This window comes from Rattus norvegicus, chromosome 6, assembly GCF_021556685.1.
Source record: "Rattus norvegicus strain SHRSP/BbbUtx chromosome 6, alternate assembly SHRSP_T2T, whole genome shotgun sequence".
Lineage (NCBI taxonomy): Eukaryota > Metazoa > Chordata > Mammalia > Rodentia > Muridae > Rattus > Rattus norvegicus.
The window spans coordinates 115745376-115767094 of record NC_141539.1 but is presented as its reverse complement, the minus strand read 5'-3'; the positions used below and the strand labels follow the sequence as shown (position 1 = coordinate 115767094).

General features: G+C 41.7%; 1 protein-coding gene and 1 long non-coding RNA gene across 4 annotated transcripts in view; both read left to right on the top strand.

The window, feature by feature from the left end:
* Positions 1 to 21719, top strand: part of LOC148005408 (uncharacterized) — a 353046-nt gene that overhangs the window by 246465 nt on the left and 84862 nt on the right. The gene's annotated exons all lie outside the window — the stretch shown is intronic.
* Dio2 (iodothyronine deiodinase 2) lies at positions 5517 to 19827 on the top strand. The gene is given in 2 exon segments (NM_031720.5): positions 5517 to 6300; positions 14323 to 19827. Coding segments are annotated over 2 exon segments (789 nt in total). The 5' UTR covers positions 5517 to 6078; the 3' UTR covers positions 14890 to 19827.

Here is a 21719-nt window from a genome sequence, read left to right as displayed (position 1 = left end):
AGTTGTTCCAAAGGTGATGGACTAGTTCTGGCCATTTTCCCTTGTTTCTTTTGGTCCACTTTACTGGGTCATGGAGGTTGGGGAAATTAAATGATTGAATTATAGTTACAGAAGAGGGTGAGTTCAAATCGTTCATTCTGAGACTTCTCTATCCTGGAGGAGTGTGCACACATGTCATGACAAGACAATATTCTGCTCTGTGCTTTGTGATTTCCTGGTTCACAAGCATCCTACTATTTAAATACTTCCAGAGGTGATTGATTCTCTAAATTAAACACTCAGAGAGCCTCATGGCACTTGGGGATTTTTGAATAGAGAAGGATGGAGAGTGGCCATCAATTTTAATACAGACCAGATCAGTAGCCAATGAACACTCTTGCCTCCTAACAGCTGTTTGGTGGCCTCTTTGAAATGAGACAGTGGCTGCAATCCAGTTTCTGGACAGCTGTCATCTTCATAAGAGGCATCTAGACAATTGGCATTAATTGGTTTTCTTATGCCAGCCTCCACAAGTAAGTCATTGAACCTTTCCTTTTTCTCTACATCCCACCATGTTATTTTTTGTGTGCATAAATGTTTTTCTGTGCTTTTATGTGTAAGAAGACAAGAAGGCAGAAGTCAATCTTGTGTGTTATTTCTCAGGTGCTACCCACCTTGTTTTCCTGAGACAGGGTCTCTCACTGGGACCGAGATTTATCAATTAAGCGATTCTGACATTGAGCCTCTGGGATCCACTTGCTGCCAAATGTCGAGCATTGGGGTTTATTGGCTTTTGTATGTGTGCTGGGGTTCCAACAAAGATCTTCATGCTTGTACCGAAAGTACTTTACCCACTGTCCTGGTGTGTGTGTGTGTGTGTGTGTGTGTGTGTGTGTGTGAGCCTGGCACAAACCATGCTTGTCTGGGAAGAAGAACCTCAATTGAGAACACACTTCTATTAGATTGGCACATAGGCAAGCCTTAGGGCGTTTTCTTGATTAATGGTGGGAGCAAGTCTACTGTGGACAGTGTTATACCTAGGGTAGGTGCTCCCAGGCTTTATACGAAACTGAACAAGTCAGGAGAGTAAACCAGTAAGCAGCACTCCTCCATCCATGACTTCTGGTTATGGTCCAGCCTCTCGGTTCTTGACTTGAATTCCTATGTTGACTTTTATCAGAGATGAACTATCAATTGGAAGTTTAAAATAACATTAACCCTTTCTTCCTATTTTTGTTTTGGTCATGGTATTTTATCACAGCAATAGTGACACCCACTGAGCTATCATTTCCTCCGATTCCTTTACTGCCGTCTTTACCTCTCCTTTCTTCTTCCTTGTTCTCTGTCTTTTCCCCTTCTCTTCCCTTCTTTGGCTTGGGGTAGGTGGCCTTGAAAAATAATTAGCCTCCATTCCTGAGAAAAGAATAATGCATTAACACCTCCCATGTGCCATCACTTGCTGGGGATCTAGGGAAGAAGAGCTCTAGGGAATTTCTCGCCTGCCGGCCTGCCTGACCCCAGCTCTAAGTTGCTTTGTTTAAGGTGTGTCAGAATTGACCCTTCGGTTGGGCATGTTGTCCGTTGAGATGCATATTTCACCACAGGTAAGTAGGAAACATGACTATGCTTACAGAACGGATGGACCCATGGGAAATTTGGGAGGAATCAGGATTTGAGGTAGAAATCTTGCATCTCAGCTCTCTCAGGCACAACCAGAACCAGAAACAGGAAGTTGTGTACTGTTGTGAGCTTGTTTTCTGATCAGAACTACATCATTTAGTGCAATATGTCTCAAAGTACGATTCGCAAGACCCTAGTCAACACACTTTCCTTTGCCATACATTTTTGAATTCATAATTGTTGCATTTATTCTACAGATTCTTAATAAAGACGAAAGCTCATGTTTATGATGCACTTGACAAATCAATATGAATAATTTGGTGGACTTTAATTCTTTAAACCAAGGTTACTTGTATGTCCAAGGCATGAACTGCTAATGTGGAAAGTCTTTTGGGTATTTGCTTCCTTTTGAAAGGAGAATGAGGAAAGTGGAGAGGTATCTGCCAGGCTCCAGAATATCAAGTTCGCTTTCAGGTCACCCGACTTCATTTTCTTAATCCTAGTCTAAGAACTAAGGCACAAGCAGAGGAAAAGAAGACTTTCTCTAGGCAAAGGGAGTCAGTGTCCCAACATGATGCACTCTTACTATGAAGAGAGGGGAAATTTTTAAACAGTTTTATGGTGATTCTGTTCAAAATATAAACACCTAGAAATTTTTTCCCCTGGGCCTTGTCTTTGGAAATGAAAACTAGTGTCAAACATTGTATAGTCAAATTAATTCAGCGACCATACCGTATGATAGTTTGCACTTGCTTTGGTTCGATTTCTCTTGTCAATTTCATGACTGAGAGGGTCTCCAAACCCTTTCAATGTGATGTGAAATCGGAACCCAGAGATCCAGTCAGGGGTAACTTAAGTAGATGTTAGGTTCTAGATACTCATTGCAACTTAGAAGATAAAATACCTAGTGAACCATTTTCAGCAAGAGTTTTTTGTGTTTTTGTTTTTGTTTTTGTTTTTTGATTGATCCTCAGAGCCATGACTTAACCAGGAGCAGAGAAACAACTGTTAGAAATAGTGAGGTATAGAGTTCAGGGAGGCATCCCACAGGACTTGACTTTCCAACCATGCTGACCCACTTTCCCTCATTCGTGTGATGATTATTCTGTGATTTAAAGAGTGAACCCCTTGAAGATCAAAATGCTGACTATCACGAATCACTATAACAAACAGCCCCGGGAGCCACAGGGAGTAAAAGACCCAGCTTTGGAGGATTGTAACTTATTTCAATTCCATTCCGACAGTTCTAATCTCAAATAAAGGGAAGCAAAGGACTTGAGCAAACAGCACCCGATGGTTTTAATTCCGATCTCTAAGCACTTCTATTCTGCCCTTTATGTTTGAAAAAGGGAACATTTTCTGACTTCCCACCAATCCTTCTTAAGAGGCCATTCCAATCACACTGTAGGCCTTGAGAATGAAGGCCAACCGTTTAAATTTTCTTCTCAGAAGAGCTCTGGAAAGGCCTAAGAATTTCATGTCTGGGCAGTGAGTAGAAGTTTTACTTCTTGGGGTGGGGGTGGGGGCGGCAAACCCCCTATCTTAGTTGCCAGGAACTTCATCAGGAATTGAAGTGCTCTCATCTACACTAATTAAGGTAGTCACTTTGTCCTTTCTTTCATCCCAGAAAAGCATTGAGAAGTTTGAAAGAATGATATCCTTTTGCAAACAGCACACGCTGGTCCAAGGAGAGATATTCTGTGCTTTATGTTAATTTTTCAGACATCTGAAGTCCCCTCTAAAAATTTAGTCCATGGAATATATGCTCAAACCTCACAATTGATAATTAGAAAGAAGGAAAGAAGGAAGGAAGGAAGAAAGAAAAAGAGAGGGAGAAAGAAAGAAAGAAAGAAAGAAAGAAAGAAAGAAAGAAAGAAAGAAAGAAAGAAAGAAAGAAAGAAAGAAAAAGATACAATGGTAGGGAGCCATTGTCTTTGAGGAGCCACCATGTGAAAAGCTACCTCATTTTAGAATTCCAGGGCACCTCTCTGCTGTGTCATGTTGTATGTGAATGGCGCCCCCTAGTGTGGAGCAAAGCTGAGCCCTCTACGTGCCCTAGGTATTGATTCATTGAGAACTTCTGTCTTCACTGAGATGAGTATGTCCCAATCAAGATTCTTAAGTGCTCTGGGGATGGCACTGTGCAGACAAGGCAAGGAAGGGTTGTGGGTCACACAGAGCTTACCCTTTCTTTGGACTAATTTTCAAGAGCATCCCTACCAGCTGAACAAAATACATCCCTTGCAGATATCAGCCAACGCTCCCTGCAAAAGATGGCCTCTGCCTAGCTTTACAGTCCTGTCAATATGGAGTGGGGGGGGGGGCAAGATATAGAGAGCAATAGACTGACCATCTGTTTGCATCTACAGCTTAACTCGTGCTTGATGGGAGCTCTGTACACATAGAAAACTCAATGAACTGACTTTTAGTTTAAATGTATGCCTCCACTCCAGTGCCTATAATTGCCACTAGTACTCTCAGAAAAATGTCACTCCTAGCAGTGATCTGTTAGGTAAGAGAGGGAGGAAAAGTAGGAGGAGATAGGGGTGGAGAGTTGCTGTCAAGCTGTATCTGTTTAAATAACTAAAAGGTAAGGGAGTCTGCTGAGACCCAAGGGGCACCTGCTGCCAGTTTTTGGTTTGTTTCTATGCCTAACCACCTATAGCCCCAAACACCTATAGCCCCAAACACCTATAACCCCCCAAACACCTATAGCCCCCCAAACACCTATAGTCCCCCCTTTTTTCCTTTTAACTTTTATTATCAAGCAAATGAAATGGTTCCCTAAACCTTCTATCCTATTAGTGGAAGGGCTGAATTTAAAAGGTCTCATAAATAATCAATTTCTCAGCCTCCTGGGATCTAAATGCCAACGAATGGAAATATTGTTTTATCAGTGTTGTAGGAAAATGACACTGAAAGATTTGGTCACTCAGCTTCTTCCATGGCTGAGAGGTTAGCTATTGTTGTTATCATCATCATCATCATCATCATCATCATCATCATCATCATCACCATCACCATCACCATCACCATCACCATCATCATCATCATGATGTTGAAGCTTTAGTAAAACCAAAATTAACACTTGTATTCGGTTTGGGAATAATCTTTAAAGATATACTGTGGTGGTCTCAAATAGTTTATAACTTTTCCAACTCAAAACTCACTTTCTATTACCTTAGATAAGATCATTACTAAAAATATATTCGTAACACCCAGAAATTAAATCTGGTGGAAAAAAAGATCACAGTGTAAAGGTGCAAAGCTCACATGGGAGCATTGTTTTTTTTTTTTTTTTTTTTTTTTTTTTTTAAATGGAGCGAAGAGCATCTTTCAGTTTTCTACCTGCCTGCCAGGAATCTTTCTTGCCAAAACTCCTAAGTTAATAAAAATGATAATCAGAGGAAAGTGTTAACATATTAATCTACAAATTACTTTTCTTTAAGTTTGGAAGCATTTTGAGACTTGTCAAAGGTAACTTTCTTTTTCTTTCTCTCCCTTTAAAGCACAAAGCAAAATCCCACTGTCTGTCTCCCCCACCCCTTCTTAAAAAAAAAAAAAAAAGAGTGGTAGAGTTTTGCTTTTCTGCTCACTGCACTCCTGGCCAAAGTAAAGCCCTCTTTCTCAATGACGTCAAGATCTTTAGCAAGATTAGGCTTTCATTTCTCTATTGCAGCAATTAGCCAGGGAATGTATAAAAGGCTTCAGGGAGACTCACTGGGCTGCAGAGAGAAGCACTCTGCAGCGGAGGAGGCAGAAGATAGCAAAGAGGAAAAAGGCAGAGGGAGGGGGCAGAGGACAGCCGCTCCTGGAGAACCTGGAGAAAGGGCAGGCAGAGGGAGACAGGCTGGGAGGAGGAGAAGAGAAAGTATGTTTACAACGGAGTAAAGACAGAAAGAAAAAAAAAAAAAAAACCCAAACAACCCTTGCGCTTACAGCACAGTTAAGAAATTGGCAGTGTAAGAAGCCAGACTGCGTTTAAAGGAACATGAAAAGCTAAAAGAAATTTTTACCATCTCTGCAGTCTCATAGGTGCCTGGAAATGAAAGTAGAACTTCCTGTCTTTAACGGACTCTGACAGGGGTAAACTGGATTAGGGACTGGCACGCCAGGGTGTTGTTGTTGTTGTTGTTGTTGTTTTGTTGTTGTTGTTGCTGGGAGTGGTGGTGTTTTGTTTTTTTTTTTAACCATCTTAAATCCTGGAAAAAAAATGCATCTCGGAATTGAATGAATTGATGGGTCCACTCCAACTGCTGGGCTGCAGAGACTGAACTTGGTCTTTCCATTTCTGCTTCTTTCAAAGAAGAGACAAGTTGGGATCCCTTCTAATTTAGCTTTTCTCCCTCTCCCTCACCCCCCACCCCCACTCCCAACCTTCCCCTTGGTCCCCCACTTCTCTACCACCACCTTCCTTTGCAAAAAGGGGGTGACCGGGGAAGCAGAGTGCACAGGAGACTGACTGAGGAGGTAAAGAAGATGGGACTCCTCAGCGTAGACTTGCTGATCACTCTTCAGATTCTGCCAGTCTTTTTCTCCAACTGCCTCTTCCTGGCGCTCTATGACTCGGTCATTCTGCTCAAGCACGTGGCGCTGCTTCTCAGCCGCTCCAAGTCCACTCGCGGAGAGTGGAGGCGCATGCTGACCTCAGAAGGACTACGCTGTGTCTGGAACAGCTTTCTCCTAGACGCCTACAAACAGGTGAGCTTCATCTGCTGAGCTTCTCCTGGGTCGCAGAACCAGGGGGCTGGAAGATGTGAGGCTGCTGGCCATGGGGAATCCGATCTGGGGTGGCCTCTCAAGTGATTACTTACGTTCAAGGGAGTCCCAGTGCCACTCGGGGCACCTGTTACACAGGTTAGATTTGGGAGTGACAGATATTGAGCCCCAGGGACTCTGAGTGACTTCAGCAGGAGTCTTTAATGAAGGCTGTTGTTACTTTGCACTGAATTGGCAGTTTAAGGGTTTTGTGCTGGGATAAGATAACTCTAAGTAAAAATCAGAATTTGGGCCGGGGTGGGGTGGGGAGTGGGGAGTGGCTTGGAACTTGCTGCATTTGTTCTGCCCTTGACATGAGCTGGCTTCTGCTGCTCTGCTTTACAGGAGGCTGTGTGATATGTAGTTGGAAGGCTTGAATAGTGTTTTCTTTATGCTGAAATGGTCAGAGTTGGGTGATGGTGGTGGTGGTGGTGATGATGATGATGATGATGATGGTGGTGGTGGTGATGATGATGATGATGATGATGATGATGACGACGACGATGACGGCTGCTGTGACCTCACTGTAGCCCCTTCATTTCTTAGGGAGGTAAAAAACAAATGAAAGCAAGCTGAGGGTGGCCACCTACTTAGTTGGGATTTGTGGATTCCTTGTTACTAAGTATCAGTTTGCAAAAGAAAGATCTAGGAATAGGCTATCAGAAATCCAGACTTTGCATGTGAAACTGAATCTACAAATAGATTCCTGTACAAAGAAGTGGTGGGGTCTACAGTGCATTCCAATGTCAGGCCTTGGACACTAGAGCACCTCCCTCACCTGGGGAAGGTGTATTCCCATCAGCTTTTGAAACACTAGGGTGAGTGATTGATGTATGGATGGGAAAACTTCTGGTGTTCCAGCCTTTCTGATGCTGGGACACGTTTAGGGGAACATTTTCAAATCATCTCTGTCAGGGCAAAGTGGAATGAGACTTTTGTGTGGTCCTCCCTCCCTTAGGTTCCTGAAGCATCCTGGGTATTAGGAAGAAATAGATGCATTTGGGCAAAAAAGTTTCTATAACAAGAGGAAATATGTTCCTTAGCAGTCCCGATAGAGCTTGTCAGAGAAGGGAGTTTGGAAGGAATAGTGAAGCCAGATGTTCAACCGAGCACTGCTTCTGAGGCAGGTGGAGTGGTAGGCATCATGACGGGAACTCAGAATAGCAGAGGAGGAAGGAAAGGAGTCCTTCCCTCGTAAACAGTGGCAAACTAAATCCAGGTGCCAGGGAAATAAAAATGAAGAATCCAGGGCAGGGTGTTTCACTGGAAAGTGAGTGTTGAGGAGGGAAAAATGCCTTTTGTGAACAGAGACTGCAGTGTGACCCATGACATCATTATTGCGGATAACCTAAAGAAGGTCCCTTCATGCTCTGTGGAGGGAGTGTCAAAGGTCAAGCCTCTTCTTAGCAAGGAATGCCCTCATCAGGAGAGGGATGGATGCCTGGAGGCTCCGAATTTAAAGCTCAGTTATATCATACATGTAGAGGTAAAATGTATAGCCATGGAGGTACCAAGAGATCCTACCATCTCCACAGATGTACACCCAGGATGTGACATTTGTATGTATGCTTTAGGGGTCAGGAGTTTAGAGGAGTGGGGTGTTGTACCTGCATATTAAAATACCATTGATTAGTCAATCCCCTCAACTGCATCTATGTCTTAGATAATATGGAATGTTAGGGGCTTGATCTGAGTATATTAAAAGCCTGAGTGTTGAAAGATGATGGATGTTCGCTTAGAATAATTTCAAGAGTCTTTTGAAGAATTTTTACCCCCATGCATATGTACAGAGCATAAATATTACTTCCACATCAACTTTGAAGCCTACAAATGCTCCCACAAACATTAAGTGAGGTTGTTTTGTTCATCAAGCAGATGATTGAAGTAGAAATGGAAAAGGCAAGACAATGTCCCTATAATAAACTTCGTTATATCTTTTTTCACTAGTGTATAGTGTTCCATTGTGTTGTCATATGTTGTTATTTGTGTTCGTGGGAATTGAGTGATTTGCTTTTACTTTTGGCATATGGTTTGTGTATTCCTCTTTTCTATTTCTTTGTCTCTGTCTGCTGATTTGATTAGCGACCAAGTTCGTGGGTTATGGTATTATGCTTGCTTTTAATGATTTGTACAATAGTATAAATATTATTGTATTTAATACTATGTGCAAAAGAAGCCTCAGGAAAACAAGAACAAGGCTGGGCTGGGTGTGAGATATATGGAAACACCAAGAGTACAATGTGTGCTTAATTCTGTCCTCTTCTCTCTTTAAGTATGGCTGGCGTCATGGTGGAGGTGGTAGTCTCAGAAACTCACCCAGAGCCTCTCAAACAGGTTGAGTCATTTGCCGAATGCTGTGTCAGTTGTGGCCTGCTGTCTTTAGGTGTGACTGTTTCCGGAGATGCCAGAGGCAGTCCTGTCTGACACTGCATCTTGGGATTTCACAATCTTGACTTGCATTATTGGGCAACTGCAACTCCGGAAGCAGATTTGTCCAGGACAAGGGGTGTGTCTACATGGGATTCAAATAGACGGATCTTTCAGTTCTCCCAACTGTCTTGTTTAGTGAATGTCAGCTATTGTATTTGGGGGGATATTTAGAGGTGCTGTATTTATCCACAGAGGAGGTGACATAGGCCAGAGGTGGAGTGAGGGGGGGAAAAAGAAGATTGGAATGAAATATTACTAATAAAAACTGCACTGGAAACTTAAAAGTGATTTAAAATTAATTTCATAAAGAAGTAGTCAAAGGTCACATGTTCAGGAGATCTTTGTGCATTTTGGATTGAAAGAAAAACTGGTAGAAGGGTTGAAGCTAGTAACAACTATTTGTTATTTAAGTTTCCTTAGTGTCTTTGCTTGTGAACACAGTACCCTTGTGCTGGTACTCAAAGACTTAGAAATGCAACCAGTAAGCAAGCTGTCCTCTCTTGGAGCCTGGCTCCTAAATGAAGTGTAAAAGTAAGCAGACAGTATAGACACTGACAAGCAGGCTCATTTCTGCATAGCTAATGTTTCGGTGGCACAGAAACCATGCTCATTGGAACATATAATTTTGGTTTTGAAAGGGTCTCTTTAACATTCCTCTCCTCTTTATTCACCTCAAGCCTTTTGACACTGGGCTTCTGCAGTGAAAAGTGGCTCTTTAAAGAGAGAAGAAGGCCACAGCCAGAGCTTGCCTGTCATTTGGATAAAACACAGCGAAATGATAGGGCTTTGAGCTTCATTCTCAAGGTGCAAGTCAAAAAGAGAATAACCAAAAAAAGGGAACTTAACCCAGAGGACGGAGTAGGCAGTCTGTTCTTCCAGCCTGATTTATTTGGCCCATCTGAATGGGGATGGTTCAAGCTCTGCCTAATGATTGTTTGGCCACGTTTCTAAGGATGTTGGTGTAGCCTGATCGTTATGTTAAAGCATTGGAAACTTCCTGAGAGTTAATAAGGCCATTTCCAGAGCTTTCAATGACGAAAACGTTTGTGTAAATATTCTGCTGCATGCCCATCCCCCATTTTCATAGTTTGTTTCACTACTCATCATGAGAGTGTGTGATATGTTATTCCAAAGCTCCTCTTAGGCTGTGGAAAGGAAATAAACAAAAACAAGGTTAGCAGTATATACTGTATTTCCAGTTCACTTGATGAATGGTTCCGTGCTTCCCTTGGGTCAGCATTTTCCAGAGCTAGCCTTTTTCCTGAGTGCTCAACGCTGTCCCTAAGAGGGACACGTCAAGAGAAGCAAATTCCTGTATATGGTACACATTTATGCTTTTTTTCTCATGTTTACAAATGTGTCTGCTGTGACCTTTGAACTTGGCCCAGAGACGTCATCAAGCAGTAAGCTTGCAAAAGCCTTCCTCACTCCCTTAGCTGGCATTGTGTTCCTGTCCACTGAAAAAAAAATTTAAGAAAGGATGACCGTAATAGTGCAGATGAGAGCGATGAAGGTCACTGGTGACGCTATCACATCTTACGTGTGTCCTTTCTGATCCTTGCAAAATAAAAAGACCCTTTGGGAACATCGGAACTTCAGGACCAATTAGTGGAAATGATGCTTCTTGTGTTTGGGCATTAAATACTAGGCAGGATTCTCTTTAGGCGGCTGATGCTGGCAGGGAAAGAGGTACCGACCTAATTACTCTTCCGCAAGAGCAAAAAATGCCTTTTGAATGCCTCTTTGGCAAATATGTCTCATTAAGGACAAAAACCAAACACAACCCTCTAAGAAGCAGAAATTAAGATGATAGGTAACTTGTGGCCAGGAGACTTTCTGTGCCACTGTGGGAAATTAAAACAAAGTTTGGAAGTCCCAGGGGATGACTTATTTTTGTTGAGTGTCTTTCCTGAAGCCTTGATGTTATTATGGGGCCAACTTTATTTTCTTCATTATTTTGGCTCTGTGTCAGGGAATACTTTGCTCCTGTCTTCCATTGTGAAGACAGTGGGGTTTCTCCCATCCCATCTCAGCAGGATTTCTAACCAAGCAAATCAAGAAATTCTCCATTGGGAATCCTAATCTAATGGAAATTTCATTTTCATAGTTATTGGCCAGAGAGTGGTAACGAACAGAAATGGGTTTTTAAAAGTTTTCGTTTTTAAGATTAAGTCTATTTTTTTTGTTTTAGTCAATTTATCACTTATCAGCTTTTAGAAAAGATAGTGAATTTATGATTAGTTTTATGAAGCTAATAAAGACTGATTGCTGGTCTACTCACACTTGGGCTTGCACGTCATAGGTGTGAGTCTCTCTGTTACCCTGTCTGTCTCTTTGTCTCTCTATCTCTCCGTGTGTGTGTGTGTGTGTGTGTGTGTGTGTGTGTGTGTGTGTGTTTATTTTGCAGTGCTGGGATTCAAACCCATGGGTTTATGGATGCTAGCCAAGTGCCCAGCACATTACTAGTAGCATTAATCTTGCCTGTATTTTCTCTGGAACCTTCATGTACAAGGCAGTCATATATGACTTCTTAGTGTTTACCGGGATTTCACAGCTGCAAAACAAAGTAAAGAAGATTGGCCGCATTTCTTTTATTTGCTGGTTAGCTGAAATGATTAAGAATAAATAAATGACTTTAGTTTTGCCTACAGTAGGTCTCTGGGGAAAGGGCAAGTTTTCCACTTCTGACTCTGTATGCTTTAGTGAGTTTGTCCATCGCCTGACTATGACTACATTCACTGCAGGTCAAGGTTGCTATTCGGTGTAAAAGTCTTCCTTGACCCAGGATTATATCAACCAGCATGTATTCAGCAATTTACTCAGCAAAGCTTTTAAAATGTACCCTTCCCAGACTAACCAGGAGCATTATGAGTTTGTCAGCTCCCTCAAGTTTTACATTTAGAGTGGGTGAGACTTGTCCTCCATTTTTCCAAGGTAATCTGGAACATAAAATTTCATTGTTTTGCAAAGAGTTGTGACACAACTGCCCATGGTCTCTAAGAAGTCACATGCATTTAAACATTCTGAGGAAATTAACTGCAGGTAACAAGAGATCACCTGTAACCAAAACATCAGATCGTTCAGGTGAATAGTCAAGAAGAACACAAGGATCAAAAGGTCTGTTTGGGTGAGAGCCATGGAGACACCGGCCTGTTCATCAAGACCACACAGTTGTTAAAAGGGTTCGATGATGACTCCATATTACAGGTGGATTATTTCACTGGGATGCAGTGCAGAGATGAATTTCCCTCCGTGGGTTTATGACCTCACAAGAAGTCTCTACAACACACTCCTCAGAATGCATCTAGAGCTTCTTGTAACTGGCTGTTGAGGAGAACTGTACAACCAATATTGTTCAAAGCAGTCCTGGAGACATTGTGCTATCAGAGGGGAGTCAGATCCTGATTTGGGAAGTGTATCTAGAGACACCAAGACTTTAAGGTTCATGACATGCTTCAAATGTGTGCCTTTAAGTTTAATGTGTAGTTTAGCACTTCAAAGACTAGTGGAGTTAACAATGAGATTATCTGGCCATAGGCAAATTATGATATTTCTCTATCTATTGTTGATTGTAAAATGGCTAAGATGATTCATGTAAGTAACTTACTTCCTGGTTGTTACTGAATCAAAATATATTATTTAAATCACATCTAAGAAGGAAGTTCGTGATTTTAAGATTACTTTTGGACAATGAATAGTATCTATTTCACACCTGCCCTGCAAAATGTTTTGAGAAGGTACAAAAGGAGCTTTGATTCTTTCTCAAAGTTAAAATAGCTATGTTGTAACACTAAAGCGCCTGAATGAAGCCCATTGAGTGCTTTACGTCAGTGTCCGCACTGCTCTCCTGTGATTCACTTTTAAGTAGCTTCAATTAACAGCAGTTTTATATGTGACTATTTATATGAGAGAAGGAAGTCGATCCAGTCAGAAGAGTTTTGTAATATTAAGGGTAGTGTATAAAAATCAATTGTACTGTTGTAAGCTGTCCCTAATGGTATTAGCTTTGATTAAACCATCCTAGAGGGAAATCCAATTGTGTTAATTCAGAATGAAGTAATTGGCTCTTTTTTGTTGCCTGTCTTTTATTATCAATTTACAGACCCAAAGGCTCCTAACTTTCAGAATTCTACATTTAGCTATTTAACCCATGTGCCGAGGGGGTGCATGGAACAATTTTAGTCAACATGCCTTGTATTTGAATACTTACTGTCTTGGGAAGGTTGTTAATCACGTATATGGTAGGAAAGTCCATGGTTTGTTTGGGTCTTCCTAGATAACAGTGAGGGGAAAACCCCAAATACCCCAAGAGAGAAATTTCTTGTCTGATTTTTAGAGGCAGTTTTGAGGTTAAAGCTACAGCATGCATAATGTAAGCAGTAGCCACAGGAACCTGGAGGGGTCGCACCATGCAGAAGATCTCTTCACATAAATCTCTTCACAGAGCATAAATCTCTTTTGCACAGAACAATTTGCCCATTTTATTTTAAACCATGAACATAGAATTTCTCCAGAGGAGCGGTAGTGTGCCTTACGCAGTGGGGTAATGCCTGACAGTGACAGCTCTTATCTATACACTGTCATGTGTAGAGTCCCTGTCCTTATCTAACTCTCAAGGAGCCACATAAGGAAAGCAGTCACGATTACCAGCCTTTTCCAGATGGGAAAGCACTGACCAGAGCAAGTGAGAGGAGTCATACTTAAAAATAATGGATTATAGATTGTCCAGCTCTGCCCAGACACAGAACCCACTTGTATCCTAGTCCATTGTTTGAGATTAAAGAACTTCGATTGGGTTGGTGAAATGGTGCCCTGTGTAATGTTCGCTGCCAAGTCTGATGAGCTGAGTTTGAATTTCAAGGAGCCACATGGTGTAAGGAGAGACCTGACTGCAACAAGTTGTCCTCTGCCACAAGTGTTATGACACACACACACACACACACACACACACACACACACACACACTACAGAGAGATAGAAAATAAATGAAGAAAGAAAGAAATGAAGTTATTATTTAAAAGAAGGAAAAGCAAAAATAAATTAAGCTCGTGTGTGAAAACTCCAGTCTTTCGTGAGTCTTTTAGAATTCAGAAAGAGACATTCTATTTCAAAAACAAGATAATTTGTCTTAAAGTGAACCATTTAGTTTTAACTTTTAAAATGATCAATTAATCATTCATTCTATAATGCTTGCTAAGCATTGGCAGAAAAGTGAGAATAGCAAAAAAAAAAAAATTACCAGAATCAATTTATTTATGAAAATAGCTAACTATGGTATCTTCAGAGATGGGAAAAAATTGCCTCTGATGAATATTCAGAATGAAAGACTTATTTTCTTTTGACCATCCTTTATGTTGCCTGATACGACTAGTTTTTACTCATAAATATACATTACACACACACACACACACACACACACACACACACACACACACACACACACACACACACCCTTCCCATTATATTTACAGTAAATTGCAGCAGCAGTATGTTTGTGTGGTCATTCTTTTATCTTTCTTTTTTTCTCACTATCAGGTTAAATTGGGTGAAGATGCTCCCAATTCCAGTGTGGTGCACGTGTCCAATCCTGAAGCAGGTAACAATTGTGCCTCAGAGAAGACGGCGGATGGGGCTGAATGCCACCTTCTTGACTTTGCCAGTGCAGAGCGCCCACTGGTGGTCAACTTTGGTTCAGCGACCTGACCACCTTTTACTAGGCAACTGCCAGCCTTCCGCCAGTTGGTGGAAGAGTTCTCCTCGGTGGCTGACTTCCTGTTGGTATACATTGATGAGGCTCACCCTTCAGATGGCTGGGCAGTGCCTGGGGACTCCTCTATGTCTTTTGAGGTTAAGAAGCACCGGAACCAAGAGGACCGATGTGCTGCAGCCCACCAGCTCCTGGAGCGTTTCTCCTTGCCGCCCCAGTGTCAAGTTGTGGCTGACCGCATGGACAATAATGCCAACGTAGCTTATGGGGTAGCCTTTGAACGTGTGTGCATCGTGCAGAGACGGAAAATTGCTTACTTAGGAGGGAAGGGCCCCTTCAGCTATAACCTGCAAGAAGTCCGAAGTTGGCTGGAGAAGAATTTCAGCAAGAGATGAATTCTAGATTAGCTGGATAAAAGTGTGATTGTAATAGAGTTTATTATTTTAAAAGAATGTGTAAAAGTTGAGAACTGAACTGAATCTATTATTTCAACGGAATCCCATCGCCTCACTGAAAGACGGGTCATACCTGTCAGAAGATCTTGAACCTCTTTAACATCTCAGTACTTCCTTTAGTACACAAACGGCATCTGGCTAAACAGCAGCCCTGTTACCTACCTTCAGAGCTAACTGGTCCAAAATGGAGGGCCAGAAACCCCGTTGCAGCCTTGTTCATTCTCGCTTGTGAAAGAAGTGATGCTGCCCTATGTGTGCTCTGGGACTAGAGGACAAAAGTTCCCAGAAAACCTATTGTTAAGGGAGCTACTACCTATGATCTGATTAAGTGTATTGTCTCAGTCAGCTTTAGTCACCAGAAGTAAACCCAACTGGAAAGTCCCCCCAAATACATACTTATAATGTGATCTGGAAGCCATGTCATGCAGTTAGGACTGAAGTGTTAGTTCTAGCCAAGCAATGTCCTGTGTTAGTCCTCTAGCCCCGAGTATGCATGTGAATACCAAGAATGGCCCCAACCTGGAGGGTTGAGATGACCACAGAAATATGGCAGATGGAGAAAGAATTGATAAGCAAAGACAGAGGAAGCAGAACGATGAGGAAATTGCATAGTGCTTTATCTGGAAGCTGTAGGTAATGAGAGCTGTACGACTGCATCAGCATTGAAGCATGCACACAGCGCGGGGGAACAAAGGTGTTAACTAAAAACAGCGTAGGGGGATGCACATGATGAGAAGTAGATGGGTAGCAATACTCCCAGACTGAAAGGAAGTGGGCAATGGAAAAGATAAAAACAGGCGGACACTTTTAATGTGGAGAGAAGTACGTTGTGGGACTAATTGTGATATACCTATTTCTGTGGGTAACACCCATTGAGAGAAAATCCGGGGCTTCTTGTGCTGCTGGGTTTTTCCTGCTGAATTCCTAGTTACAATGCTCCACACCTCTGTAGCATTGTTTTCTCTGGGTGCTGTGTGAAGGGTGTAAGAGGCAGGTACCTTAGCTGTGCAGTCTCTGCCCTCGCCTCCTGCAGAAGAATTCTAATGCTAAGAGATTTCTTTACATAAACATGAGAGCAATTTACTCAGATAATCTCTACCCATAGTTTTGAGGGCTTACACAAGCTTACTCTTGGTACCACAGGAATTTGGTAAAATGGAATTTCCATTGACATTTGAATTTGGACTTTTTTTTTTTTTTACTTCAACTGAGATTAACCCATTAGTTGAAGTTTGATACATTTCTCTTAAAATACAAGCAGCACAGCTGTATCCACAAGCAATACCTAAAGATCACAACCTCAGAAAAAGAAAAACACCCAAAAAAACCCCAAAAAACCCAAAACCAAAACACACCAACAGATCAATCGATGTATTATAATTATTTTTTAAACTCAAAGACATGAAGATCTCAACATATGGCTATGCTTACATGCCAAATCAAGGACTTTATGTCTATTCCACTCAATGATTGAACCACACCGTTGAACTAGTTTGGAAAAGACAATCAAAAATTAAAAGTAAGTTATTAAAATATCTGTCCCAAATGAGAAAATAGGAAGTGTTGTTTTTAAATAAGAATCTTTTAAATAAGAAAATAAGAGTCTTGTTTTTAAGACTGGGAGCAAGGAATAAGACAGATCGCTAGCCCACGTATTGTTTAGTTACGGACGCAGCATTGTGGCTAATATTTTTGGCAGCATCTAAGATCTCCAGTGTGTTAAAGTCTGTAAGAGAGACACCCACAAGGAAAGCAAACTTCTAAATTGCAACGGTCCTAATGAGCTTTTGTAAAATCATATTGAAGATAGATTACTCCAGGTTCCTCAAGTGTTAAGGCCTTCAGTCGAGGCCCAGGAGTGATCCCTCATTCATCTTCATCTTCAAAATGGTGTTGAGATTGATGCAGCTCCCTAGAGAAGCAAAATGAAAAATTGGCCGCTCCACACCCACATCGTCATCCTCAAGTGTCCCCTTCGGTTTCCACGTGCGACAGTGAAGCGGAATGTCAGAGAGTGGGTGGGGGGATGAGTTTTTGGCTAACGCCATGCTAGTTGTCTGGGGAAAGGGGATAATGGGAAAAAGTCGTCCAGCTGTGTTACATTTTTAAAGAAAGAGAAGGTAATGTGCGCGTACCATTTGCCTTCTGGAGGATAGGCCAGTGGACGAAGGAAGGGGAGGAAGCAAATGTACACCGATGTAGGCTGACCGTCAGGGACACAGACATGTTCAGCAGAGCATGGCGGAAACACTGGAAAAAAACCGTTGAAGGGTCCAGGAAGAAAGTGACTAGCAGAGCTCAGGAATCTTACACTGTATAGAATGGGTTGGTCTCCCAGGTAATGATAAGCCTCTAGTTATATAACCTATTTATCTCAATGTAAACGTCTATGAATTCCTATAATGTGCCTTTTATAAAATGAACAAGAAGTCATTCATTCAGAGACGAGGGAAAAAAAGATCAATGCTCAGCTATTGTGCTCAGAGATCCCTATTAGGCTGTCGGTACCCACCCACCTAACATGCCTCTCATAATGTATATTCCTTTGAAGAGTTATAGTTGTAAATCTCCCAAGGAAACACAAATATGTGTATATATATTCTCACAAGGACACACACACACACACACACACACACACACACACACACTCCTCTTGGAGTTATTTTTCTTGGAACATAAAGATTTCCCCCCATAGGATATGTTTACATGGGGATATCACTTTATACTTTCAAACTGAATTGGCCCATCCATCTACTATTGAAATAATTTCTCAGAACTTAGCATAGCACCTGGACTTCCTAAGCACTAAGTGTTTGAAAGACATCTTAGACCTATTCAGAACTCTCTTTAGTTTGTCGGGTAGAGGAAGTCATCCGGGCAATGACTCTTTTCGAGTGAGCATGAAGGAAGTGCCTGTCCAGCAAATGGAGACGTATTTTGAACGGATTAAGTGGACCTCTGTGGAGGCAAGTCAGTCATTGTTCTTGCTCTGTGTTGCCAAAGTGCCAGTTGTTTAACACACGTGTTAGCTTCATTCATGCTTTAGATCTCTGCTCCTGTGGCATCCATAGATTGTATCCCCGGATTTTTGGTAATATCAGCTTCTAAGTGGTCTTTTAACTTAGTTCAGTTTTTCTAATAATCAATAGACACCCGTTGATCCCTTTACCTGAATGTATTTGACTATTTGGGACTTGGAATAAAATTCATAAAATGGGGTGAGGTCACAGGTGGGGACTGCCTCACCCAAACTACTGGAGGGGAAGGTGGGGGATAGTTGGGGGATAATATTGATGCTGTTCGTAGAATTCTCAGGTGGGTACAAGCTGCCCTTGGCATGCCCTATAGCCTCCAACCACAGCCAGAGGGATTTGCTGATGTACCAGGCTTCCCACTGTGTATGTACATGGTAAGAGGATCAACCTGGACATTAGTTCCACCTGACCTCTGACTGATGGTTTGGAAAACAAGTTTAATTAGAATCCCTTGGCCACTGCAGAGGGGAAAATTAGGCTGATTTCTGTCCCACCGGAGGATAAAGGAAGACTTAGGCCAGCGCTTCAGCTTGTCAGGACACGCCCAATGTCGTTTTTCTTAGTGGAAATTGACTGTGAGTCTTTTTAATTCCAGGAGCGTCCTTTATGACACAGCTTCAAAACAGAACCCAAGTATTTTGAGTTATACTCCAACTTCTGCCATTGCCTTAAATGTAGAAGCCAAACCTTCTCTTTATGGACTTTCAGAGTGGACACAAAGGATCACTTGCTGCTAGATGACAGTAGTGTCTTGGGACTGTCCAGTCCCTTTAGGAAAGGAAGGATCTGCAGCTGCATGAACTGGGAAGCTGCTAACGGGGAGGAATTAGCGCCCCCACCCCAAACCCCCAGCCCCAAGGCCTGGGCTTACATATTTGGAAAGATTTGAAATGAAACTTTTTATGCTCAGAGGAAGGCTGCCGAATGTCAGTGGATGAGTTTAGGGTGAGCAAACATCAGCTCTATTCTTCATACCCTGTGTTCTAGATAACACCAGAAACAAGGTCTCAGACTTAACAGACTCAGCTCTGTTCCAAGGTGAGTCTGAACCAGCAAAAAGCAAACACATACAGATATCCAAACAAGACTGCTCACGCAAGCCAGGGCTTGCTGCCTGTCTCGGGCAACAGCACCAGGGCTCTAGGGAGTTCGTTTAATATTTACTGAGACTTCAGAGACCCAGCAGATGTTTAATGAAGTCACTATTTTGGCTCAAACTGCCATCCCCCATCTGTCTTGAGAAAAAAAATTCCAACAGGTAAACATACAAATGAAAGAGACCCACAGAAGGGGATGGGAAATAAGTAAAATTCTCTCAAGACTGCTTCAGACCATGCCATGTGGTTTCGATGTGTCAGGAGTCGGGGATGAGAAGACCTATGTACCTAGTACTTTATAACCAAAGCAATCAAAAGGTCTTGGGGTAGGGAATGTTGGCCAGTTTTGTTTAGTTTTTGGATCATGTTTCCACCAGACTCACAAGCCCGTGTAACCAGCACCCAAAAGAGGAAACCGAGATGTTCGGAGCTCACTGGTGTGCGAATGATAACTACTGACGAAAGAGTCATCTGCTCAGTCTGTGGTTGGATGTAGTCACACGAGTCTGCCTCCCCATCTCTGTCTCCTTAGCAAGGAGGACATTTGGGTCCTGGTGCAAAGAGTGCTGAGTCAGTGCGACTGAGGGCACGTGTGTCCACCTGTGGTTCTCAGTTGCAGAGAAAGAAGAGCCAAGCTTTGGGGATTATCAGTAGGAAGAGTGTTATAATATTGGTGCTGAGCGGTATGTGCTGTTTCACAACTTGTTCTTATATTTTAATAAACTTCGAATAAAAGAATAGAGTTACCTTTTGGGTCCTATTTGTTTGTTTTTGAATAGCTTTCTAGACCCTGCTCTCACCTGCAACACACTCTCGGCTGGCGAGGAAAAGAGATCCCACCAGCCTAACATTTATTCCTGAGCTTTGTGGGCAAAGGAGCCAGCAATGCCAGATTATTTTAATCTCTTAAGGTGCGCCAAAGTCTTCAAGGAAACCAAAATGAGTTGAAAGTAAACCGTCAGGTATTTTCCATCTTCATTAACAAGCTGCGCACAGGATTCATGAAAAAGGACCTGAATCTAGACTGTGACGCAAACACGGTTTAGATATGTATTTTAGGTTTTGTAAGTGTAAGGAATATTCCAAGAAGTTGGTTCGAAAGAGTGCAGGCACCCACGCATGCTCGCACGCATGCACGGGAGCGTCGGAACATGAGCATACTCCTGCACACATGCTGTTATGTAGGCAAACATGTATATGATTTATTACGTGATCAGTGGTGTGTTATGTAACTGGAACGTTCGAGCTATGTATACCTCACATGCTCCACAACAGGAAGGATGAAGAATGACTGTCCTGTGAGGGCCTTGCTGGAAAATAATAAGGAATATATTTGAAACAGTTCAATATGTAACTTTCCCTTCTTAAAAAGATTACTTGAACAAAACATTAGCATTTCCGGACATCTTGTGCTCTCCTGTGAGTTTTTAGTCCACAATTTTATTGATAAGTATAGCATTTTATAGAATACTCCATATTTTAGCAGGAAAATTGAAAAAACAATTACTTTCCAATTTTTCACTCAGGGCCCTTCCTTTCCACAGTCCCATGCTAAGGTCATGCGATATGACCATAAAGACCAGGCTTCTTTAAGGGGCCGATCAAAAGCTTATAAGAAGCATGCACTTTTTTTTTTTAAGTTTCTATTGGCTGGTAACATAACCTTTGCTAATGAGTGGGACAAAACTGTACCTCATTGGTTTTAAACTTTGAAAGTCTTTATTTTATTCTTTATTTATGTGTGTACATGTTTGAGTACATGCATACTTTCATGAACCTTGAGATAGTGGGTATAGGTGCTAGAAACAATCTGGGGTCCTCTGGGGGAACAAAAGTACTCTTAAACAGAGAGCGATTTACACACACACACACACACACACACACACAATTTTTTAATAGTTGCTCCTGAATTTGCAATATTTAATTACACCTATTTCTATCCCATTCAAACAACACCTGTATCAAGTGTATGTGTTTGAGCCTCAAAACCACAAAAATAACTTCATTTCCTCCTCTTTATCCCCAGATTTGTCACTTATTTCACACATGTCCATACATAAATCAAATAAATTATCGATGCTAATTTTTCAAGCACCGTTATCTCTTACATAACATGAAGGGAAACGAGATTTAATTTCAGATTTGCTGTCAAAGTTTGTTATGCAGTTTCTGACCTATATCGCTTTCCTTTTCCCTAATGAAGCATTTTCCTTTAACATTTCTTATGAATGAGGTCTACTGGCAATCTATTTTCTCAGCTTTTGTTAGAGAATGACTTTACTTCTCCAGTTTTGAAGGACAGTTTCAGAGGGTACAGAATTCAAGGTTAATACTTTTGTAGCTTGCTGGATTTTGCTTTTTCTATTTTAGTATTGTAAATATCCCTTTTCTTACACACATCTTTTTTTTCTCTAAAGAGAAGTCAAATGTTATTTTTTTTTCCTGTTTCTCTATAGATGTTTGTCTCCATTGACTCTTGTAGAGTTTATCTCTTTAACTTCGGATTTTTTTAAAGTTTGAAAACTATAACTAGGTATGTTCTGCTTGCTCTGTCTTTCAGTTTTTGTTTTTGCCTTTTAGTAGGCCTTGTGTTCCGTCATCATCATCATCATCATCATCATCATCACCATCATCATCA